The 26,431-nt window shown below is 44.4% G+C and overlaps 1 protein-coding gene across 1 annotated transcript; it reads right to left on the reverse strand.

The window, feature by feature from the left end:
• Positions 1–1,259: 1,259 nt before the first annotated feature.
• On the reverse strand, positions 1,260–12,568 carry LOC132591092 (OTU domain-containing protein 4-like). The gene is made up of 7 exons (XM_035112460.2): positions 11,902–12,568; positions 9,143–9,226; positions 5,668–5,718; positions 4,447–4,493; positions 3,873–3,945; positions 3,053–3,134; positions 1,260–1,402 (listed from the first exon to the last, which is right to left on the reverse strand). Exons 1-7 carry the CDS (start codon positions 12,088–12,090, stop codon positions 1,260–1,262), a joined length of 669 nt encoding a protein of 222 aa, XP_034968351.1. The 5' UTR covers positions 12,091–12,568.
• Between the last annotated feature and the right edge of the window lie 13,863 nt (positions 12,569–26,431).

The raw sequence follows: 26,431 nt of genomic DNA on the forward strand, positions 1-26,431 counted from the left end.
TTTGCAGCACAAGCCTGTGTTTACTTAGACGCAAGTAGCGAGGTCTTCAGTGAGGCTTGCTTCCTAATGCAGAGGTCACTCACCTTTGGGGGGATCTGAGGACACATTTGGAAACTGGAACAAACTGTTGTGGTCACAACTCACGCAATAAAACCTATTCTACTGGCTGCAGGGGAAAAATGCTTCTTTCAAGCCTACTTTCATGGGCAAGGAAAACTACATGACACCACAAAAGACCTCTGTGGGCACATGTGCACCCACGATAATTGTGTTGGCAACCCCTACACTAAACAGTTAAGTTCATGTAGGACTACAGCCATAGCAATGTGAACTATGGTGTTGCACTCATTAGCTTCAGTGCACTGAAATTTCTCTGGCTTACAACTTATGCCAGCTAGCATTCCCTGGATGAACTTAAGTCAAGCTCCTAAACACCAATGGTAATATCCTTGGCTACACTGACACAGAGACACAGAACTTTATAGGTAACTGAAAGAAATTAAAGAACAAAAATCAAAGCAATATACCTGTTTGCCTTCAGGTGGCTTCAATCCATTGGTATGATTTGTTGCAGCCATTTCACTTCTGTGATGAGCAAAGGTACAGAAAAGCTTTCGTTTGCAACAACAACAAACTCCATATTTTTGTTCTGACACTATCACCCAGCTTTGTAAGTAAGTTCACAAACATTACTAACGTATAGGTATTTTTGCTAGCCTGCTAAGAGGCTAAAACCATGGAAACACAGGCTACTAAATAAATCTGCCTTCTATCAAGTGCACTGGGGACAAAGGAAGCCCACTTCATGTCCCAGTCTACCAGAGAAAGCCAACCCACTTACTCTCCGGGATGGAACTGCTGGCCACCTACAGCTGCCTGGAAAGGTGTTAAATATTTTGCCCAGCAAACATCAATTGAATGTGGCAAGACAATCTGTTCCAGACTCACTGGCATTAGTAGGACTAATTTATTTTAAATGCAAGTATTCTGGTTTGACCAGGCTGCTGAAATCAGACTTGAAAGCAACTGTTCAGCAAGCATCCAGTTGTTGTTTTTAAAGGAATACAGATTCTGTAGAAGTTTGAATTTTGTATGTCTTCTGAGTAGACATAGTGGAAGAACCAGGTGTTGCTACTAATTTTTTTGCTTTGTTTTTTAGAAACACCGTATTTTTAAAAAATAAAAAATCCCCATATCAGGCATTAAACATCTCAGCCAACATGATCCTCCCTGTGCTTTTTAACGCTGAATTTGTACACTTACTCCATGTCTCCGTCCTCTGAATCAGACGCTTCACTGTTTCTGTCGGCATCCTTAGTCACTTCAGGAGGGCTGAGTTCTTTTAAGATTTTACTCACATCGACACCAAACACTTTCTCGTACAGAATTTCATACAGAATAGCTAATCAGGGCAACCAAACAGCATTTGTCAGGGTTAAGCAATCATACTTTAAACAGTTCTACATGCGACATCATTTTACATTGTTTGAAATTAGGCATCAGGGATACTATTTGAGAGGTATTGATGCTGCCAATGTGTCCTGCAGATTTCTTCAAGGGAGTTAAGCAATCTGGGAAAGTAGCCAAAACTCAGCTGATTAATGAGTCAAGGGCTGCGTTTGGATAACCACATTTGGCATGAGCAGGCAACAATTATTCTTCAGTTTGTGTGTACTTTTGTAGAAATACTACATTTCACTTTCTGGGTGAAACTTCATCATATCTATACAGCTTCCAGTTCCTAGGCAGGAAAAGGTCATTCTTGGTTTCAACAGAAAGATTCATAACGAAAATGCCAGATTGTATTACAGATGCAAGAATAACAGCTCTGATCTGGAGAGTCCCTTCCATCGGCAGGAAACACTGTTTTTCATCAAATGCTCAAAACTCCTCACAGTTTAAGAGGCAGTCCATTCCACTGCCTCTTATTTATTATATTTATATTCCTCCTTGCTTCCAACATGGAACTCAAGGGGACTTACATGGAGGTTGGATGGCGGCTAACAGATTGAGGTTGAATCCTGACAAGACAGAAGTACTGTTTGTGGGGGACAGGAGGCGGGCAGGTGTGGGGGACTCCCTGGTCCTGAATGGGGTAACTGTGCCCCTGAAGGACCAGGTGCGCAGTCATTTTGGACTCACAGCTGTTCATGGAGGCGCAGGTTAATTCTGTATCCAGGGCAGCTGTTTATCAGCTCCATCTGGTACGCAGGCTGAAACCCTACCTGCTCACGGACTGCCTCGCCAGAGCGGTGCATGCTCTAGTTATCTCTCGCTTGGACTACTGCAATGCGCCTTTGAAGGTGACCCGGAAACTATAATCAATCCAGAATGCAGCAGCTAGACTGGTGACTGGGAGCAGCTGCCGAGACCACATAACACCGGTCTTGAAAGACCTGCATTGGCTCCCAGTAAGTTTTCGAGCACAATTCAAAGTGTTGGTGCTGACCTTTAAAGCCCTAAACGGCCTCAGTCCAGTATACCTGAAGGAGCGTCTCCACCTCCATCGCTCTGCCCGGACACTGAGGTCCAGTGCTGAGGGCCTTCTGGCGGTTCCCTCGCTGTGAGAAGCCAAGTTACAGGGAACCAGGCAGAGGGCCTTCTCGGTAGTGGCACCCGCCCTGTGGAACACCCTCCCACCAGTTGTCAAAAAGAAAAACAACTACCAGACTTTTAGAGGACATCTGAAGGCAGCCCTGTTTAGGGAAGCTTTTAATCTTTAAGAAATTAGTGTATTTTAATATTTCTGTTGGAAGCTGCCCAGAGTGGCTGGGGAAACCCAGCCAGATGGGCGGGGTTTAAATAATAAATTATTATTATTATTATTATTATTATTATTATTATTATTATTATTATTATTCCCATGTGGTCTCCCATCCAGACACTGTCCAGGCCACCCTCAAACCAAAGCAAGACACAGAAAGTTGTGCCTTCAAATCATGCTGCAGTTTGAAGGCAAGTAAGCACTGGAAATGGTTGCCTCCAAGAAACGTGGGAACGTGAAGCTTCAGCTGGGTCTGCCAAGGCTCACCATCAAAATATCAGTACTTACACTGGCAAAGAGCAGCACTGACTGTGTATTCTACCGGATAGACAATATCGTAGTGGCTTCCACTGGTGAAACACAGCAATACCTAAGAGAAAGCAGAAGAAGAATATTGAAACAGTATGATCAGAAAACAACACGCTGACCAAAAAACCAAATCAACAAATACCTCCACAAAGCAATTTTAAAGAAACATTTAGCAAGTAGAACTGTTTCAAGACTCTATACTTAGCTAGTTGAATACTGTCTATGTTTCCTGGATATATTGTTGGGTGGGGTGGAGAATTCAGATTGGGACTCCGATATCAATCAGAGGAGGAGGGTTAACGCTCCTCCCCTGCCTCAAACATCACATCCCCAAGCCAAGATTTCAGCCATAGGCACGGGGCTGCTTTTTTAAAAAATGCAATTGTTATTAAGTTTCAGAACAAACACAAAAAATAAACAGAACAAAAAAAAATGCTCACTGCTACTGCACAATACTTGCAAGTTGCCTCCCCAGTATGGGAAACAGCATTAAGACTAGGAAAAGTGACATGGGGAAGGAGTTTCCTCCCCAGCCCTGATTCAAATCCGACATAGAAACTGTTGATATTTATTTTCAAGATGCAGGAGAAACTAACAACACAACTCTCATGTTTTAGTCTGGCTTCAAGACCCTAAGCTAAGCAAGCTTAACCCAAGCCAAGCATGTATTGTTATAATGCTATGCTCTTGTTTTGGGCTCAGAGGTAGCATGCCATTATCCCCACATGGCAAAACATGCCACACCAGCTATGCCCTAACTATTCCGCTGCAAGTTTGCCAACATTAGCACTTCTCTTACCTTGTCAGGAAAGCCATTTTCAGTTACATGCGAAGGAGCAGAATTTGGTTCCTGATATATTATGAAGTCTTTTCTAAAAGAATATGCAAAGGGGGGAAATATATTAAAAACAGACTTTAAAATGAAATTAACAGTGCAATGTCATTAACAGTACAATCATCCACATCTGAAAAGAAGAGGAGGAGGAGGAGGAGGAGGAGGAGGAGGAGGAGGAGGAGGAGGAGGAGGAGGAGTTTGGATTTGATATCCCGCTTTATCACTACCCGAAGGAGTCTCAAAGCAGCTAACCTTCTCCTTTCCCTTCCTCCCCCCCCAACAAACACTCTGTGAGGTGAGTGGGGCTGAGAGACTTCAGAGAAGTGTGAGTAGCCCAAGGTCACCCAGCAGCTGCATGTGGAGGAGTGGTGAATCAAACCCGGTTCACCAGATTACGAGTATACCAGTCTTAACCACTACACCACACTGGCTCTATCCGCTAAGAAAATGGCAACTTCAATTCTTGAACAATAATTCTTCACAGTAGCAAAATGTTTGCTTTGATTCATATTGAAGGAAAACGTAGAAGTATTCTTACCTGTACATAAGAGAAAGGGCACTTATTTCCACTTGTCCGACCCATTCCTATATCAAAGGGGGGGGGGAGATATTTGCAATGAAAAACCACCACCGAGGAAGAATACTTTTTACATCAAGTTAGAACACAGCCTATCAAGAGCTTCTCCTCCACAGGCCCAGTGGAAAGTCACCAAGTTGCTCAAGAACACGCATCAAGTTACCAGCAACAGACTAACATTTTCAAAGTTTCATCGTAACTCGGCTAATGTGCATTTGCTGCAGCTCATCAGAAATATATTTAGGGGTATTAAATGAAATTTTAAGTCATTTCAATCCAGTTGAATGAATATTCCCAGCTTCCACATAACCTCATCCATGAAGTATATTATGCAAAATATTGGAGGGGGGTGGATTAGCCCCCAATACCAATGCTTGGCACCCCTCTTCCCCAAACTGTTTTCCATGTGTCCAACCGTGCACACAGGACATTGACTTAAGCAACTGGCCTATTTGATTAGGCAGTCTATAGGACTCAGACCGAGTTGGCAACTCAGACCCACCCAAGCTACATATCTGGCAGGTGGCACACCTCTGTTATCCTTCTACTGCAGGCTTCCTCAACCTCGGCCCTCCAGATGTTTTGAGACTACAATTCCCATCATCCCTGACCACTGGTCCTGCTAGCTAGGGATCATGGGAGTTGTAGGCCAAAAACACCTAGAGGGCAGAGGTTGAGGAAGCCTGTTCTACTGCCTATTGAAGAACTTCCTTTTGTGAAAAGCCTGGTCTGTATCTTGTTGTTTTTAATTGTTGATGCTTTCATTGTTTACCCAAATGCATATGGCACTCTCAACGGTAAACGCCTACATTAAGATACTATTAGAGGCTTTTGTCTCCTTTAAATCTTTGGCAGCTTGCTAAAGCCAGCTAAGGACAGGGCAAAACGGTTTCTGAATTCCTACTTGCAGGGACCAGCAAAGTCTCTGCGATTCAAAACGTGTGTTCCTCCACCATCAATATGGGGTAACGGGTACTGTTGTTATCCCTTTTGCAAATTCCACAAACACCCATATGGACTCAAATCATTTTTTTAGTGAAGAGTGCATCACATGTAACACCAAGTCACAAGAAAAGCTTGTGCACACTGCAGGATTAATATTTAGGGGAAACAGATGAGCCAGCCGAAGTCAAATAGTCTGCTTTACACCACACACTGCATACTTAATCCAACAACACATACCTGAGGATTTTCAAGACTCTTCAGGTATTCTTCAAATGGTCCCTCTATAAACTTTAAAATATTAACAATGAAAAGAATTTGTTAGCAGCACTGTGGTGAAACAGCTTCAACAGAATTCCAGAAAAAGTTCAGCTCTGTCTGGAAACCCACTGTGTGATCTGAAAGCTCTTCCAGAGCAGGGGACCCTCAGAGACCCAGGGACTCTTAATCTCAGGGTCATGAGTTCGAGCCCCACATTGGTCTTGCAAGGGGTTGGACTAGATGACCCTTTGGTCCCTTCCAATTATATGATTCTATGACTGAATGAAACCCTGATTCAGCCTTCACGATTCCCTGGTCTGTAACATCCTTGGGTGCTTTTATCTAGCTGAAACATGTCATTTAACTGTGATAATGTCTCTTGCTGCCCTAGACAGGTGTGTTCACATGTCCTATGTGTATAGAAACCTCTGCCTTCTGCATGGCTAGAATGTGATGTGGAATGCCACACAAAAGTACAAGTCACAGTCATTGTTCCACACACTTTCTGCCAACCATTGGCACACAGCTGCTGGAAAGTTAAGCCTTCAAGCAGGTTCCCCACCTGCTCTAGTTTCAGATTTAAGGGGGAAGGAAAATGCACTCTGCACCTGCTCAGAGGTACTTCATATGTTCCAGGGTTAAATGCTGGCATTAAAAACAGAGGTCAGAGCTGAGCCCTGGTACAAATTCAATGCTGCATATCAAAACAAAGCCTTCAATAACTTTTTCACTGCTTTTATTTATTATTTACTGCATTTCTTTCTCACCTTTCCTCCCAGGAGCTCAAGGTGGCATATATAGTTATCCTTCTCTACCTATTTCAGGCATGTCCAAAGTCTGTTTCGGGGGGGGGGGGCTAATACGGCCCGCCGGTCGGTTTAATCTGGCCCCTGTGGCAGTTTATTTCCTGGGGTAAAACCCAAAAAAAGCTCAACAACTTCAAGCCTAAAAAAAAGGTCAACAACTTTGGTCGGCCCTCACAGCCCTTCACTTCATCAAATCCGGCCCTCTTTGAAAAAAGTTTGGACACCACTGCCCTATTTTATCCTCAACAACCTGTGAGGTAGTTAGGCTGAGAGCAAGTGAGTGGTCCAAGATTACCCAGTGAGTTTCATGGCTGAGTGAGTATTTGAACCCTGGTCTCCCAGGCCCTAGTCCAACAACACTCTAATCACTGTTGCTATCCCTACTGTAATGCAGTCCTGCCTAGCAAATAGCCTACCCTCAGCAAATTACTCATAAATAAAAGCTGCAACAATCGCAATTTTGTACAAAAAGTTATGTCGATTCTTCTTCAACATCTTCTTCGACATAACACTTAATCAGCAACAGACAAAAACAGTCTACTATTGAATTCAAAATGTAAAAAATACTAATCCTAGAACAGTTCACATAGTCAAAACACCCCCAGCCACACAATCTACTGTACATGGAAGACACAACAGATGTTAAAATGATCTGACGCATCCCAGAGTGGCCATCTCCACTATCAAAGCAGCTTGAGAAAATGTTGCCAAGCCCATGAGAATCACAACACACTCTTCCTGGCAGCATCTGAGGATACACCAGGCCACACATTGCCTCCTCCTGCACAGGAATACAGATGTGAAAATCCCCAAGACAGCTCAGGCCACGCTGCATGCAGGAACCATGGGCCCTCTTTGAGGAAGCTCCCAAGCTTTGAGCTTAGGACTGGTGATTATCTAAGAGATGCATCCAGATGACAAGCTTCTGGCAGGTGTGCCAAAGTAAGCAGGTTCATGATACATATCTGACTCTTGCCACATTAGGAAGATACACACCATACAGCTACAATATGTATGGGTATGTGCGTACATACATGTGTATTGCATTTGTTCATAACAACAAAGTAATCGACAATAACTGGAGAAAATGCAGCTACACTGTTAAGCATGCATGCAAGCAATCTAATGCAAGCAGCAGCGGTACGGACAGGAATGCTGGTTTCACGGTATTTGGACACCCCTCACAACAAGTTCCAGTGCCCTGGGGAAAAAGCTGACTCAGATGAATTATCTACAAAAAGCCACACCTATACAGTGGTACCTCAGTTTAAGAACAGCCCTGTTTACGAACGATTCGGTTTATGAACTCCGCAAAACCGGAAGTAGTGTCCTGGTTTGCAAACTTTACCTCGGTCTAAGAATGGAATCCGAACGGTGGAAGGGCACCGGCAGCGGGAGGCCTCATTAGGGAAAGTGCACCTCAGTTTAAAACAGTTTTGGTTTAAGAATGGACTTCTGGAACGGATGAAGTTCATAAACCAGGGTACCACTGTACTACAAAAAGGGCAGAAGAAAACCGTGGGATAGTCACCCTGAGGCCACTGAAGCAGTTCTCTCGGGGGGGGGGCGGGGCAGGGTGGAGTGGCAGTAAGAATCCCCTGGGAGGTATGGCACTGCCACTTACTGTAAGGGGGAAATTGGTGGCGAAGTCCCTATCAGACTGACAGGGGTTCCAGAAGTGCATTTACACAGCCCTGACCTCACCAGCACCCCTTCTCAGTAAGCGGCAGAGACTTCGCTGCCAGGAGGCTACTGCTGTGTCTCTGCCAGGTGAGCCGCTCCTACATGGCCATCAGAAAAAGATGGCCAGAAAGGGGGAGAGAAAAAAACTGGGTTGTGTATGTGGACAGTAGCTAATAATTCTTCCATGGATATTAGCAGGACCCAGGAAGTTGGGGACTATTTTCTTCTTCTGGGAGAGAAAGTGAAGCTTCCACAAAGGTCATTTGTCACAAATGTTTTTTTCATTACTTTTTTTACTGATTGCATTTGTATCCCACTTTTCCCTCCAAGGAGCTCAAGGTACCATGCATGACTCTCCTCATTTAATCCCCACAACAGCCCTGTGAGGTAAATTAGGCTGAGAAGCAGTGACGGGCCCAAAAAACATCCAGTGAGCTTCATGACTGAGCGGCGATTTGAATCCTGATCTCTAAGGTCCTAGTCTAATACTCTGACCACTACACCACACTGCATTTATTTAGAGCACTTATTAATTCACTATGTTCATGTATCTCTTCCCATTGTGGAACTCAAGGCAAAGTACAAGGGGGTTTCCCTGGCTGCGTCTCCTCCAGGCACTGACCAGATACAGACCTGCTTAGCTTGCATTAAGAGATGACTGCATCATGTGTCTTCAGCCCATGTCCTGCAACCATAAACCGTCTGATCAAAGCAAAACAAAGTTGCCCTTAGCTAGAGTGTGTGGGAAGGAGCGTAGACCCAGGGAGAGTGGGAAAGGAAATGGTTGTTTACACCAACCTTCGCTAACCTGGTACCCTCCCTTTTGGACTACAACTCTCATCAGCCCAAGCCAGCATTTTATTTTACTTTTTGCCCACCTGGCATACACCCACAAAGCAGAGCCATGGGGAACAGCATTGCCCCTGATAAGACCCCCTTGCACAATGAAAACATTGCTTGCTTACCGCTTCAAAATGCTCTCTGTTGTTCCGCAGGAAGTGTATACAGGCTATCCTAATGTCCAGATGTTGAGCCTGGGAATGGAAAACCTAGAGTAGTCAGATAAAAAAAAAACAAGAAGGTGTTTGATGAATTTGGTACCAATGAACAGGCACATTACTGAGTTTCAAACTTGTATATGCTCATGCACTCAAATGTAAGGAGTCAAAAAGCTGCTGCGTTAGTAGTAAAGGCAAAATAAAGACAAATATACAGCAAAAACTGAGGCCTGATCTGCACATGTGGAGTCTGAAGTGGAAGAGTAGACCACACAAATTTAAATTTTTTGGGGGGGGGAACTAAGCACTCTGTAAAAGTGTGCCCATGCTTTTGCTTAGTTATGTGGGTTTTATTTTTCAAGTTTAGGGAGACATTGAAAATGGTATTTCCCACATGCAGTCTGAAAGACATGAGAGATGTAGCTATAATACCTTGCTGCTCCATCTCACTTTGACAGCTATGACTGCCTCAGTTGGAAGGGGCAAAGAAGGGCACAAAAAGGAGCCTCACCACCCTCAGTCAAGTCCAGCTGAGCAATAGCTTCTCCCAGATCACAGCTTTAAGAGTGGGGAGAAGAGTTCAGGAAAAAATATTTTAAGAATGTTATGTTACGTGACGTTGCTGCTCAATTCAATCTTTTTACATGGTTTTGTATTGTGGTATATAGCTGACACCCCCCCCCCAAAAAAAAATCCCCAAAAAGCATTAGTAAAGGTAAAGGACCCCTGACAGTTAAGTCCAGTCGCGAATGACTCTGGGGTTGCGGCGCTCATCTCGCTTTACTGGCCGAGAGAGCCGACGTTTGTCCGTAGACAGTTTTTCCGGGTCATGTGGCCAGCATGACTAAGCCGCTTCTGGCAAAACCAGAGCAGCACACAGAAATGCCATTTACCTTCCCAACAGAGCGGTACCTATTTATCTACTTGCACTTCGACGTGCTTTCAAACTGCTAGGTTGGCAGGAGCTGGGACTGAACAACAGGAGCTCACCTCGTTGCGCAGATTTGAACCGCCGACCTTGCGCCACCCGCATCCAGTGAAAAGCATTAAAAATGCTCAATTAACTAAGGTTCTGCTTCCCCCAGCAGAAGCCTGCCCCCCACCTATAATGTTCCCTTTTTGAGGGGGGGTTACCCATGATCTCCCCCCAAAAAGCTCAATAACTCCCCCCCCCCAAGTGAGTCAATAGGCGGGAGGGATGGTCCAGCACAGAAACGAAGCAGCCTGCTAGAGGAGGAAAAAACCCTCCTTGGTGCCCAATACAGAAGTACAACTCCCTTCCCTCTACCAGGAGCCTTTTTGGCTTATTTTACAAGGCTATCTAGTGCTTCAGAGGCTTTAAATCACTGCACACATAATATTATGTTGTCCTTACAGCAATCCTGCGAAGTAGATCAGTTCTGTCCTACTTCCCATACTGGGGAGGGGAAGAAAGAGACAGAGACTCACCTGACTCCTAATGAATTCAAAACAATCAGGAGTTCCTAATTCATACTCAGCTGCTCCCTGACAACCCTGATAAGCCAACCCAGAAGGCTTGCGGCACCTTAAAAGGACTAATGAAATTGTTACGGCATAAAACATCTGCTGAAATGGACTTCACAAAAGCTTAGGCTATAAATTACATTGCCAGCCTTGTTCAAGGTGCCACAAGACTTTTTGTTGCAACAATCTAACTCGGAAATAAGGGTGCTTTTAAAAATATATATTAAAAAAAACCTGTTCTCAAAAGTGATTCAGTTATAAGCATCAGGAATCAATTTGACAATACAGCCCAACCCTGCGCCCCACCCCCATCCCCGTCTCCCCACAACTGCCCCTAGAAGTGGAGGCATTACTAAACACAAGCCAAGTCCCCTACATTCAGCTTTGGGAAGGTGCAGAGTCATTATAGCGACAGGAAGCTGACCTAATTTCAAAGCAGCCCTGGGGGTGTTTTGGACTCTGCAAGCCAGACAGCGTTGCACCCATTTCCCCCAGGACGAATGCCATATTCCAGGTCTGGACATAAATGCTCCACGAGTCGGCTGAGCCACAACAGAAATAAAGCAGACCAGAGGCAAGGCGTTTTGCGTTTTCAGGCTACGCACTTAAGGAGGCCGAAGTTTAACTTTTTTTCCCCTTTCACCATCGTGCATAAATAATATACAAACATCCCATCAAATATATACAAAAGGAAGGATAAATATCGCGTCTCCTTTCGTTTACCAGCAGATTTAAAATAGTAGTCTACAAAATTGGAGCTGGGAACATAATAAACATGGGAACCGAAACAACTTGTCGGAAGGTGACCAAAGAGCTGGAAAGAAAAGAGAATCGTTTCCCTCGAAACTAGAAAAAGACAACTACCGGTAGCAAATATCTCTCTCCACAGTGCAACAAGTTCACGGAGGGCGCTCAACTCCGCTTTTCACACGTAGATTTTTTTTTCCGGGCGGGTTTCTTTCCTTGGGCGGCTGCGCCCCTAACCCCGCGTGTGGACCTGGAGACCGCGCAGCCCAGATCCGCAAAAAAAACTTCCACCAACACGTTTTCCCCGGCTTTCTCCGCCGCCTGAAGCTAGAGACAGCCGACGCGCGCCGGCAGGTCAAAGTCCTCCTTTGCACCTCGGAGAGGAGGGAGAAAGACCCTCTCCCCAAACAAAGCCGCCTCTCACGACCCTCGCGCCCTCCGCTTGCCCACCCCGGCCATGTAGCCGCTTGCAAAGAGAGGCGTTGCGCGCTCACCTGCTCCGCCACGGCTCGGAAGAGGCATGACCCGTCCTTCGCCACTCGCTTGCGGTACAACCCCTGAGATCGCAGGCAGGCGTCCATGGAGGAATCCGCCGGGGCCTCCGCGCTGGAGCCCGGGGGGCTCTGTTCCTCGCCACCTGGCTTTTCTGCAGCAGCAGCAGTAGCAGCAGCCGTCGCCTCCATGTTTATTTATTGCTCCGGGGTTGCAGGGAAATCGCTGCTTTCCCCCCTTCAGCCCCACATGCTTCAGGAGAAAGCGGGAGAGGTGCACCCAAAGCCCCTCGCTCCAAGGGCGGCTGGCAGCGCAGCGGGAACCGGACTCCCGTTCGCAGGTCGTCCGCGCGGCTCCTGCGAGGCGCACCGCATGCACCGGGCGGCGGCAGCGGCTGCCGCTTCTTGCTCGGCCTTCCCGCCGGAGTTTCCTTGGCTTCAAGCCCGGCAAGGAGAACTTGCGCGCTCTTCCTGCTGCCCCGCTTGGCAAGGCGGCTCCCGCCCGCTCCCTTTACGCATCACTGGGCTCCCGGAGCGGAAACAAAAGAGAAACGAAACATGTGGCGCTTTCCCTCCCTGAAACGCGCAGCCCTGAAGTTTGTTTTCACTTTCAGAGCCAGACCGACACCCAAAGGGCTTCTGGGAGTTGTGGTTCGGCCGCTGCAGGAAGCGGCCGCGGCGGGGAGGGAGGGAGGGAGCCGGGAGGCAAAGGGGGTCGGAGGGAAGCGCCGACTCCTCTTATAGGAGGGCGGAGGAGCAAAGCAGCCTGCTCTTTCCCGCGGAGGAATCCTTGGCAACACCACCTTCATTAAGACCAAACAAAACTCCGCAAAGCAAGCTTTCAAGCTCTCCAGAAGTCTTCCTGAAGCTAAATGTTACAAAGTACGGCCCCCCACCATAGCTGCCAAGTTATCCCTTTTTTAAGGGATTTTCCCTTATGCTGAATAGGCTTCCTCGCGAGAAAAGGGAAAACTTGGCAGCTATGCCCCCCACCACCAAAAAAAGTCCAAAAGTTAGGCTGGGTGTTTAAGCCATGAGACCTGCATTTTTAGACCCAATCCAATGGTGGAGATTGCAAACAGTGGGCTGTGCACATACGTCATACCATAAAAGCACATTCGTTCCATCAGATAACTGGGCATTGTAGTTAAGAGTTGCTGGGAGTTGTAACCATCCTCCTTTTCTGCAAATGAGCTTTGGATGTAAAGTGACAGAGAAGAGGGAGATTAAGCATGTGCAGAGTGTCTTTCCTTCTCTCTAATCAGTGACTGAAGAGTAACGTTTGTTGATACAATGACTGCATTTTTCTTTACAGGTGGGTAGCCATATTGGTCTGACGTAGTCGAAACAAAATAAAAAAAATTCCTTCCAGTAGCACCTTAGAGACCAACTAAGTTTGCCATTGGTATGAGCTTTTGTGTGCATGCACACTTCTTCAGATACCATCATACCAATGACAAACTTAGTTGGTCTCTAAGGTGCTACTGGAAGGAATTTTTTTATTTTGCATTTTTCTTCTCTGCCTCACAAGCAAGCCAGTATGCTCCAATAAGCTGGGTCTTAAAATGGCACTCCCCACACCGGTTATCTGTGTGGAATGTTTGCTGTGTTGCAAATGACACCCCTCCCATAGCACCAAGCGCACTGGGTGATCTTAGGCCAAACACGGTATCTCTCAGCCTCAATTCCCTCTCAGAGTCGTTGTGAGGATAAAATGGGTGTATCATGCCCAGGTGGTGTGTAGACAGAATGTAGTGGGATGTAGTGGGATTTTCACAACAGAAAAAGTGCAACATTCCCAACACTGTGGGAAAGCCAATTGAAATTCTGCTTGTCACTTGCAATGGAAGAACGATGATTGGGTAGCACTAGGAGCTAACTTGTCCAGAAGCAGCCAGGCTTAATATGCTCCTTTTTCAGCCATAGACACAAAATCAACATCCATTCAATTAAAATCCAAATGCAATAACAACCGCAACCAACATAAAACTCAAAAATCCACAATATGCTACCAATTTACATATCACAAGGTTACAATATTTAAGGAGAATATTGTTCTCTTTTCAAAAGTGAACACACATTGCTTGTTTGCCCCATATTGGTTATTTGGAACATCCTGAGAGAATGGAGCAAACCCAACAAAGGGCTGCTGGTGGCACTTTAGAGAGTCCCTAATTTTACAGGTCAGAGCTTGTGAGATCTTACCAGCTGGTAGCAAAAACAACACAGACTTTTGTGGCTCCTTTAGGAGTTAACAAATTATTGGTTTATAATGAATAATAATTTATTATCATTCATGGATTATGGTCCACTTAATCAATGTGGCTAAACGGAAGTTGCTGAACCATTAGACATGGACTGGAGATTGGGAACAGCTCTGCCTGACTGCAGAAAGTAATTAGGTGTGCATAAACACTATTCATCTTGTTTTGCCCATTCATTCATTACATGGCTGGCAGTAGATCACACCGACAATTGATTGTATATTTTACTCCCTTCTGTAGACCTTGTTTGCATTAAATTTTGCATAGTGGTAGCTTTTGCATTGATGTGTCTTCTGCCCTCACTTAGTAACAGTTAATACACACGATTATTCTTTCTGTTGTGTGTGCGTTTGTAATTTGCCAAGTTACAGTACTTTGTATATCTAATTGAACAGGTTTTGATCCACAGAAGCTTATAGCACAGTAAGTTTGTGTGCTTTCGAAGGTGTTGTTGTTTTTCTTCCACATGCTGGCTGGGGGCTGATGGGAATTGTAGTCCAAAAGCAACCAGAAGGCACCAGGGACTCAGTTATACAGCTGCAAATAAAACGTTTTAAGAAGTGTGTTGTAAAGTGCATTATAAAAATGTGATGCTAGATGGCGATGGCGAGCTATGGCGAATTCAATATATTTTTCAAAACATTTTTTTAAAAAAAAGCATTTTATTTTCACAACTTTTAAAAAATATGTCTAGATTCCACCTAGGTTAGCGAAGGCTGAGCTAGATAATAATGTGCTATCTTTGAGTGTGATGAAACCTTTTACTGAAACAAAAAAACTCTTCCAAGATACTGAAAACAAGATACTGAACTATGGGGAGGGGGGGTCATGTTACACACCCAGACTGTTGCTTTATCTGATGAAAACTGCTGTCAAGGGACTCCTATCTGCCAATCACCCATTCCCACCACCCTTCTGAGTAATACCCCTCCCCACCCTCTGACTATACATAAGGGTCTGGTGACTTCTGTTTCAGTGTATCTGAAGAAGTGTGCATGCACACGAAAGCTCATACCAAAATATAAACTTAGTTGGTCTTTAAGGTGCTACTGAAGGAATTTTTTTATTTTGCTTCGACTCAGACCAACACGACTACCTACCTACAGGTAAGACTGGGAGAGACATAGGGAGCTGCCTTATATCAAGTGAATCCAATGGCCCATCTAGCTCAGTACTGTATTGTGTACATTGAATGGCAGTAGCTGCAGGGTTTCAGACAAAGGTTCTCTCTCAGACCTACCCAGAGGTGCCAGGGATTACCTAAACCTGAGATATTCTGCATGCAAAGCAGATACTCTACAACTAAGCTGGAACCCTGGAGGGCTCTTACCAGTCACTGGAGAAAATACTGTTAGATGGATCAATAGGCTAACACAGTATCCAGCAGTGTTAGGATGGTCAGCATCATAACATTTGGGCGGCCCACTGTATACAATCCACACCTCCTAGCAACCAGGTAACAACACTTTATTCACCTGATGGAGTGGACTGTAGTCCATGAGAGCTTGGACTCTGTTGCTATCGCTGCAAGAAGCTTAACACAACCACCTCTCTGGAAATAGTTTCTATAGCATGTGATAGCCTCCAGGTGGCACTAAATCCTTAGACATGTTAGCAAAACATCCAGGGCTGAAACGCTACACAAGACAACAGCCCCAAAATATTACAGTTTAGACTGTAGGCTCCTCAAGACAGAATCAGTCTACTATGTACAATGACAATAAAGTATCTACTGTTTCTCTCTATCTACATGTATTTATATTCAAGAAACCATAAGGCATCAGAGCACTCAAAACAGCCTATCTGACAGCAGGGCTTAAGCACCTTATTCTCTCCTCCACCAGGTCAGCTTGGGGGTTAAAGGAAGTGGCTGGCTCAGCTCTACAGTGCCCCTTTCATCATGGCAGGAAAGGGGACTGCAGCATATTAGCCCAGCTGAATCAAATGGCTTGGATAACCAACGAGATTTTATATTGCAACTGAACCTTACTCTGAGCAGGTTGTTGCTGGGAGCAGTAGTACAACTTCGACTCTTAGAAGTTCACTACCTGCCTCTGATGTTTGTCTACCCCAGGCATCCCCAAACTGCGGCCCTCCAGATGTTTTGGCCTACAATTCCCATGATCCCTAGCTAACAGGGCCAGTGGTCAGGGATGATGGGAATTGTAGTCCAAAAACATCTGGAGGGCCGAAGTTTGGGGATGCCTGGTCTACCCATTTCAAAATCTACTTGCCTGCCTTGGCCCACATCTGTTTGGGCCCCTTGGACTCATAGTTATTCCCATGGACTTGACCCAAACTTAGCTAAGCTGTTCAGCTTCTACCACACTGGGCCCTGACAGGTTTGAGCAGCGGGCAGCGGGGGAGTTGGGGGTAATGTATATAGCTTGCAGAATGGTGTCTGAGAAGCAAAGGAACTGTACAGTTAAATAAGCATTAGATGGCAGCATGCTAAGTAGCATGAGAATGAACAGGTTAATTGCTAATCTCATGGCTCATTCTTGTTTTATCAGTAGCTCAGTGTAATCATGAGCTTCTTCCTTGGCTAAGACCTTGGTAAGGTCTGTTTGCGATTTTGGATTGTTTCAAGACTGTACAGATTACAAGACTTCCCTTCAACCTCACAAAATATTTCATCAAAAGGTCCATAAGATTCCAGAAATAGGGCCGTATGAAAAATTATGTCAAAAATTATAATGATCAAATTGCAAGGTTTTGGAACAATGTGAAATGTTGACAGTGCTAGTTTCTTTGAACTTAAAAACTATATACTCTTATTACAGTATTTACCAAGCAATCAAGTTGACCACCTAGGCAGGTGCTGATCTCTTAACCACTCTTAGGAACCACTGCCCTAAACCATTGTAGAAGTCCCTTGCCTCCTAGTTCCTAATGCCAGTTTACAAACTGGAGAACAGAATGGTGTCTGAATGAGATGGCCAGTGTATTGCTGCTCTTAACAGACAAGCCTGTGTATGTTTCCCCAGAGGTAAACCCAACTGAGTTTAGTGGGGCTTTCTTCCAGATAAGTGTGTATAGCAGGGACAGGGAACCTGTGGCTGGACTAAACTCCCACCATCCCCATCTATTAGCCATGTTGCTTGAAGTTAATGGGAGTTGGAGTCCAACAACAGGTGAAAGGTTACAGGTTCCACATTCCTGGTGTATAGGATTGCGATCTGTAATCCATCCTATGCTACAAAGTGTGTACACTTAAAACCCCACTGAACTCTGTTGGGCTTACTTCTGAGCAAACATGCATGGGCTTGCGCTGCCAAGTTTTTGCCACATTCCTGTTGACTTTGCCACTATGCTGCCTCTCATTAACTGTTCATCTGGCCAGTTAATATTCCTAGCTTTTGGAAATAATAATAATAATAATAATAATAATAATAATAATAATAATAGCAGTAGTAGTAGTAGTAGTAAATTATTTATACCCCGCCCATCTGGCTGGGTTTCCCCAGCCACTCTGGGTGGCTTACAACAGAAAAATGAAATAAAATAATTAAACATTAAAAGCCTCCCTAAACAGGGCTGCCTTCAGATGTCTTCTAAAAATCTGGTAGCTGTTTTTCTCTTTGACATCTGATGGGAGGGTGTTCCACAGGGCAGGTGCCACCACCGAGAAGGCCCTCTGGCTGGTTCCCTACAACTTGGTTTCTCGCAACGAGGGAACCGTCAGAAGGCCCTCGGTACTGGACCTCAGTGTCCGGGCAGAACGATGGGGGTGGAGACACTCCTTCAAGTATACTGGACCGAGGCCATTTAGGGCTTTAAAGGTCAGCACCAACACTTTGAACTGTGCTCGGAAATGTACTGGGAGCCAATGTAGATCTTGCAAAGCTCATGCAAAGGGTGCTTGAAAAAAAATCCCTAAATTATGCTAAATTTGCCTTCCCACAGACTATTTTCATTGTTCTGACATCATATATTCTACAGCAAATTGTCTACTAACAGAGAGGGTGTCTTTCTCTGCAACTTTGGTCTAAATATTTTTGAACATCAGGAGCCCATTGACTTTGAAATACAGTGTTTGGGGAATATGCGGCCCTCCAGTTATTGTTGGATTCCAATTCCTATCAGTCTTGGCCAGCAAGGGCAATAGTCAGGGATGCTACGAGTAGTAGTGCATCTGGAGGGCCACAGCTTCCCCACCCCTGCTGAAATAATGGTTAGTTGCCTGAAATATCAGAGCAGCCCAGAGCAAAACACTCGCTGCAAGACTGCTTTTTCTCTGTCCACCATACTCTAAACTTACTAGGGTCAGAGCAGAGACAGTTAATATTTGTTTATGTGCAAACCTTTCTCTGGATTGTGCCTATCCTATGGAAATTAAAGTGAGACTTAATTCCTGCAATTAATTTAGGTTAGGGGCGCCCTTATCCCAGAGCTTTCAAAACTCTGTGTTGCGACACTTCAGTGTGTCAGCTGCAGTGTGTCGGTGTGTCACGTGAACGCTCCCCACGCTCCTCCCAGAGTTGGAAAGGGGTTAGTTTAACCTCCGATTCGCTAGTAAAGCTGAATTACTGTGTCACGAAATGATGCAGGTCTAAAAAGTGTGTCACCAATATGAAAAAGTTTGGAAAGCTCTGCCAAATTACCAAATAAAAAGTTAGAATGGTTTCTGTCTTGGTATTATTATACAATGAATTATTTGAAGATTATTATTTGGAGGAGGGGGTGAGTAGTTAAGGACACTGAGTTTTAAAGACTTCAAATTTTTAATAACAACAAAAGTCGATCTTATTACGGCATCAGTTTTTGTGGACTTAAGTGCACAATGCAATAGTATTTCTACTAGAAACAAAATTATTTCCTACGTCCAGGGTAGGTTTCACAGGACTTTATTGAAGAAAGAAAGTCATTTCATCAATAAATGTTTGCTTCATTACTAATTTTTTATTGAACAGCCAGGGAGATCTGCATATGGAAGCAGGCCTCCGTGACTTTTATCTGCATAGTGATGTTAATTTAGGCACCACTAAACTAGATGGAGGCAGTGCAAGACAGGAGTGCCTGGCATGCTATGGTCCATGGGGTCACGAAGAGTCGGACACGACTAAACGACTAAACAACAACAACAAACTAGATGGAGGCAGATTACAAGATAATTCTGTTGGGGGAAGGGGCACTAGTTTGATATAGTGACTAATAGTGAACAGCTCTAGTTGCATCAGGTCACTTGTGCCTAGTGGCAACACAGCATTGTCCTCATCTTGAACATAGCAGATAAATGGTTCAAATCTTCCAAAAGCCATCAAAGAGGATAGCTTTCAGCAACTTACTATCTTCATAGTTCAGCGTCTTCCATCTATAAAAAAGAATAGTTATGTCACAAAGTGTTTTACCTACCAAAATGTCTGGGAACTAAGATTAATTCCAGTTCCCATTAAGGAATAGTAGCAATTGCTAAATGCAGCCTAGAGCATGCAAGCAAACGTCAGAAAAGGAGAGAAATTAAGCAGACTGTCAAAGAAAAACAAAGCAGGATAGTTGCTACCTTCTTTCCTCTTTCATCCATGTAGCTTTGTAGTCATACTTACAACCGAGAAAGGAGAATTTTATGTTAGTGCCAAAAATTGCAGGAGTCAGACTGGCATTTTAAAAAACAAGCATTTGGGGTGTTTTCTCCCGAGTTTAAACTGTTTGTGGAAAATACAATGCAGTTGCAGGTGGCTAATTGTGGGAATGTTCAGGAATGTGGATGAGGAGATATTGTTTAATATATCCTATCCCCGCTTGCGCTAGCAAGCACAAAACTTTAGCAGAGTAAAACATTCCCCTTTTGCAAAATACACAGCAGAAGAACGTTTGCGCAGGCTTGATTTAAGCCACTAAAATAAAGTGTATTTTCCTGGTATTTCCCCTTTTTCCCTCTTAAAAGAAAAGACACAACACAATGCTCTTAAAAGTATAAAAGATGTTTACTTACAAGCATCTCGAGGTACAGCACACTCAAGAGGTAGACTTGCTTAGTTAAAAGGTAATATATACATTGTGAAGTTCACTTATAAGAAGTGAGACTCCATCTCATCTCTCTCTCTAGGCTGGAGGCCTTGAGGGAGAGACTCACTAAGATGTGTGTAGTCCAAGAGGTCTGGTCCAAGAGAGGGAAAATGGCTGTTTCCTTCAGGATTTATCTGCCACTTCCTCAACTCATTTGCATGTGAAGGAAGAGGAAACTACGCTTAGTCATATCCTCCTCCTCAGTCCTCCAAGTGGACTATCTAGGGATTGTTGTGACTTGACTGCACTTAACCCTTTGCATCCCACAAACCCCTTCTCAGGCAATTCACAACATACACAAAAACATACATAAATAACTTTAATCAACCACCCAAGAGTCCCAGCTTGCCACGAAGATCCTGGAACTTCTCTCTTGGCAGGGGCTTTGTTAGGACATCTGCAGTCATCTGGTCAGTGTTGCAGTAACACATTTCAACAAGTCCATCCTCGATCACCTGGCGTATGTAGTGGTACCTGACCCCAATGTGTTTGGTGCGTGCAAGGAACTTTTCACTTTGTGTCAGCTTCATACTGCTCTGATTGTCCTCCATCAAGCTGACAGGTCCCGTTCTTGGCACGCCAAAGTCCTTCAGGAGCTGATCCAGCCAGGGGATCTCTCTGCAAGCTTCCGAAGCCGCAATGTACTCAGATTCTGTGGACGATAAAGCTACACATTTCTGTTTATAGCTGCCCCATGCAATAGCTCCGTCCCCATACATAAAAACATAGCCACTTGTGGATTTATAATCCTTATTGTCCCCAGCCCAATCCGCATCAGTGTACCCAAGCAGTTTAGGGTCTCTGACAGCTGGCAGTTTTAATTTACAGTCCATGGTTCCCTTTAGATAACGAACAACCCTCTTAACTCCAGCCCAATCATGCTCAGTGGGACAACTTACTTTCCTACTTAGGATCCCCACTGCACTTGCCAGGTCAGGTCTGCATGTGGTAACCAAATACAAAAGTTTGCCGACCGCTGACCTGTATTGCGTGTTGTTTGGCAGCAACTTCGAACCTTGTTGATTCTTCAAGAAGTCTGTGGCCATCGGTGTCGCAACTGGGTGTGCGTCCTGCATCTGCATGCTTTCAATCAGTTCAGTTATCTTTTGCCTTTGGCTGAGTAAGAACGATCCATCCTCTTCTCTCTCAACTTGAATTCCCAAGTAGTATTTCACTTTTCCAAGTTCCTTGACCTCTACTTCCCTGTTGAGGTGTTTGACTATGTCTTTATAGTCTTTCTCATTTGACGTAGAAATTAAAAGGTCGTCAACAAAGGCTAAAATGTACGAAAACTGTCCATTCCTTTGTTTGGTGTACAAGCACTTATCAGCAGTCCCTTGCTTGTACCCAAGCTGCACCAGCATCTCATGGAGTTTCTGGTTCCAAGCCCTCGCTGCTTGCTTCAAACCATAAAGTCCTTTCTGCAGCTTGCACACTAGATGTGCCTCATTTGGTTTAATGAAACCTTTGGGCTGCTTCATATAAATCTGCTCAGAAATTTCGCCGTGAAGAAAAGCTGTCGCAATGTCAATATGGTAAACTGACATTTGCTTAGATGCTGCAATACTTAAAAGTAGTCTGACACTGCTGTATCGAACTGTCGGTGCAAACACTTGATCGTAATCCTCTCCATACTTCTGGGAAAAACCTTGTGCCACAAGCCTAGCTTTGTAGCGTTGCACCTCCCCTTCTGAACCCTTTTTAACCTTGAACACCCATTTACTTCCAATTGCTTCCTTACCAGGAGGTAGTTCTGTGAGTGTCCAGGTCCTGTTCCGATGAAGTGCATCTATCTCCTCCTGAGCAGCTTTCCTCCAGAGACTGGCTTCATCTGGTGGCATCCTCTCTATCTCTTCCCATTTGGAAGGTTCCTGTGGAGACGCCGACCTTGTAAGGTAGGACAGCCGTAATGGTGGAACACCTCTGTTGGTTCTGGATGAGCGTCTGACCTCTGGTCTTTCGACCGCATCAGCTTCCTCATCCTCCTCCAGCAGTGGCATATCCCCATACAGCTGCTCGTCATCATCTTCGTCTCTGGTGCTGCCAGGGGCCTGGACCTCCACGTCTTCTCGGGTGTCACCTATAGGGGGTGCTACGACACTAGAAGTTGGATTAGTACTTTGTATTGGTTCAAAAGGAAAAATCACAAATTCCTCATCCTGTGGCTCCTTGGAACAATCAATGGCAGTGTCCTTTGTATCAACTTTGCCTTGCTCATCGAAGTAAATTACATGCTGCGAACTTGTCTTGCCAGTTTGCGGATCCAAGACTCTATATCCTTTTCCTCCAGAAGCGTACCCAACTAGGATCCCTGCCTTCGCTCTGGAATCAAGTTTGTGTCTGTGCTCCTTGGGCACATGATAGTAGCACAAACTTCCAAATACACGTATATGTGACAAATTTGGGGCTTTTCCATGCCAAAGTTCAAATGGTGTGCGCTCTGCGCCTTTTGTGGGTAGTCTGTTCTGAAGATAGACTGAGCAACGAGCCGCTTCACCCCACAGCCTGTGTGACAAGTTAGCTTCCTTTAGCATGCACCTTGTCATTTCCAAAATGGATCTAAATTTCCTCTCTGCAATTGAGTTTTGTTGGGGTGTGTAGGCAACTGTGGTCACGTGTGATATGCCTTCTCTAGCCATGACGGCCTGCATCTCATGTGAACAAAATTCCCCACCATTATCGGACATTAAAATGGAAGGGGCTCGCTGGAACTTGTTCTTGACCATGTTAAGATAGTCCCTGAACAATTCCACTGTCTCACTCTTCTCCTTGATAAAGTAGGCTACGCAGAATCTCGAGAAATCGTCCAAAAATATCAAAATATATTTATTACCTCCTAGAGAAGACACATTCATTGGTCCACATAGATCTGTATGGACAATGTCCAATACTTTAGTGCTTCTCTTCTCTGCACAACGTGGGAAAGAAGGTTTAGTTGCTTTCTCACTAACACAAGTTATACATTTTGATGTTGGTGTATTTGTGTTGCTTTGCTTTACCTGCAGACCTCTCACAAGATCACCTTTCTGTAGTTCCAGAATAACGTTGGTGTCTCTGTGTCCAAGTCTCTTGTGCCAGAGTTCCAGACTTCCTTCGTCCTTTTGACTTGGTTGCGCCACCTTTGCAGACTGGTTCTGCTGGTTCTCTGAAACATTAAGCTCATATACACCATCCTTTAGTGTGCCTTGAACATAAACTTCATCATGCTTAGTCACAATACATTGTCCTTTTTCAAATGTAATTTTAAAACCTTTCCTGTCCAAACTGGACACGCTGAGTAAGTTGCAATTAAGCTTTGGTGCAAACTTAACTTCAGTTATCTTAGTATTAATTGTTTCATGATCTACGTTGAATTTCAAATTCACAGTTCCTGAACCAATTGCCTTTACAATGTTGCCATCAGCAATCTCAATTTCAGAGGTTTCATCCCCATTAATCTCATTAAAATACTCCTTTTCATAACAGAAATGAGAACTCGCTCCACTGTCAAGAATCCACTTATTGCGCTTATTTTCACAATCCTGGACAGCTAAACTCCTCTCCTGCATCAACATGGTTTGCTCATGACTCCCCTTCTTAACACCTTGTGGTTTTGAGGGGTGGGATTCAACTTTATCCCCATTTTGACTCTTGCAGTTCCTTGCTATGTGGTTTTTCCCATTGCATTTAAAACAAATTATTTCTCTAGATGTCTGTCTGGACTTTCCAAAATGCTTGGATGCATAGCTGCTATCCTTCCTCCTTGGATTCCTTTCTTGAGAATCAAGGCTATCTCTGCATTCCTCTCTTAAATGGTTGATAAGCTCATTAAAAGTTAAATCCTTTGTGTGATCCATTATACTTTTAAATGGAGCAAACGTAGGTCCCAATGATGCAAGCATAAACGTTACTTTAGTCACATCATCAAAGGCTCTGGGAGTAAGGGCAATTCTTTGAACAATCTCAGAAAAAATTCTTAAAATGCTCTGTAAACTCTTCTCTAGAATTCATCTTCAACTTGAGTAACTTATCCAACAAGTATCTATAGGAACTCTCTGTAGATTGTGCATAAATGCGTTCAATGTCCTCTAGGATCTTAGATGCATCATCTTCAAAATTTATCATTGATAGATGCTCATTCCTCAAACTGCTCAAAATTATGTGCTTGGCTTCATCATTTTTAATACTCCAAGCTTCTATCTTAGCTAAAGCTTCTGCATCGGTTCCTGTAGGCTTTTCTTCCTTAATGGCCTGCAGAACACGCCTAGCAGCAAGATAAACTAAAACGCGCTGCTTCCACTGCACAAAATTATTGTCATCCAGCAGCATAAAACTTGGTCTTGCCTCACTATCAAAACTGGAGCTTGCCATCTTAAAACTTCAAAAATTTCCAAAATTCAAAAATCTTTCAAAAATCAAATTCAAAATCTCAAAAATATCTTCACTACCTCTGAGCTTTCTCAGTGCTGTAAACTCTGAGGGAGGGGAGGGGTAGTTAATCCCCCAAGCACACTGCAGAACAAAGAGACCATGTGCTCAACCAGGAAATCCTAACTGGAAAAATCCTACAGAGTTCAAAATCACAATCCAAATCAATCCTTCAAAAATACACAAAATACGCAACTCTGGGCCGCAATAACCCTATGTGGGAATGTTCAGGAATGTGGATGAGGAGATATTGTTTAATATATCCTATCCCCGCTTGCGCTAGCAAGCACAAAACTTTAGCAGAGTAAAACATTCCCCTTTTGCAAAATACACAGCAGAAGAACGTTTGCGCAGGCTTGATTTAAGCCACTAAAATAAAGTGTATTTTCCTGGTATTTCCCCTTTTTCCCTCTTAAAAGAAAAGACACAACACAATGCTCTTAAAAGTATAAAAGATGTTTACTTACAAGCATCTCGAGGTACAGCACACTCAAGAGGTAGACTTGCTTAGTTAAAAGGTAATATATACATTGTGAAGTTCACTTATAAGAAGTGAGACTCCATCTCATCTCTCTCTCTAGGCTGGAGGCCTTGAGGGAGAGACTCACTAAGATGTGTGTAGTCCAAGAGGTCTGGTCCAAGAGAGGGAAAATGGCTGTTTCCTTCAGGATTTATCTGCCACTTCCTCAACTCATTTGCATGTGAAGGAAGAGGAAACTACGCTTAGTCATATCCTCCTCCTCAGTCCTCCAAGTGGACTATCTAGGGATTGTTGTGACTTGACTGCACTTAACCCTTTGCATCCCACACTAATTACTGTTAATCAGGTGAAAGAGTGGAAGAAGCCACCGGTAGCAGCAGCAGCCTTAACAGAGGTCAACAGTGTGTGGATCTTCAGCAGTAAAAAGGGAAGTGTGACGTTCTAATCCAAACAGCTCTCTAATTGGAATCATGGGGCTCATAGATACCAAAGGGACGTGAAGTTTATCTCTGCTACAGATGTAGGATCCATCCACAATGCATCATTCTATCAGGTCATATCGTCCAGATTATAGTGTACTATAATGTCTTAAACCTTACTTTTACAGGGCAAGACATCCAGGTTGCATATGCAAGGGAAACTTGTCTGCATTCTACAGGGAAATACAAAAACTGTTGCCTTTTGAAGGAGAAATTATTGGGGGGTATTATAGTTCTTTTTGTAAGGGGACCCAGGTGGCGTTGTGGTTAAACCACTGAGCCTAGGGCTTGCTGATCAGAAGGTCGGCGGTTCGAATCCCTGTGACGGGGTGAGCTCCTGTTGCTTGGTCCCAGCTCCTGCCAACCTAGCAGTTCGAAAGCATGTCAAAAATGCAAGTAGATAAATAGGAACCGCTACAGCGGGAAGGTAAACGGCGTTTCCATGTGCTGCTCTGGTTTGCCAGAAGCGGCTTTGTCATGCTGGCCACATGACCTGGAAGCTGTACGCCGGCTCCCTTGGCCAATAATGCGAGATGAGCGCGCAACCCCAGAGTTGGTCACGACTGGACCTAATGGTCAGGGGTCCCTTTACCTTTACCTATAGTTCTTTTTGTAATGGCTGAGCCTGTAGGCAGCCTGTTTAAGAAGATTTATTGGCCTCCATGCAACATGAGACCAACACCTCAAGATTCTGTCTAATCCCCTATCTTCTTCCAGCACTTTAGTTAGGGAGTTCCCCTTCCTTCTATCTGCTCAAGAGTTGACAAACTAGTTCGAGCTGCTTCCATTTCCAGGAAAGGCCTTTTGTCAGATTGATGGGCCTTGATTGCCCAATCAAGACCAAGTCACACCAAAGCTTCAGGATACTTTGCATAACAGCAGACAGAGCTCAG

This window comes from Zootoca vivipara, chromosome 9 (genome assembly GCF_963506605.1).
Source record: "Zootoca vivipara chromosome 9, rZooViv1.1, whole genome shotgun sequence".
Lineage (NCBI taxonomy): Eukaryota > Metazoa > Chordata > Lepidosauria > Squamata > Lacertidae > Zootoca > Zootoca vivipara.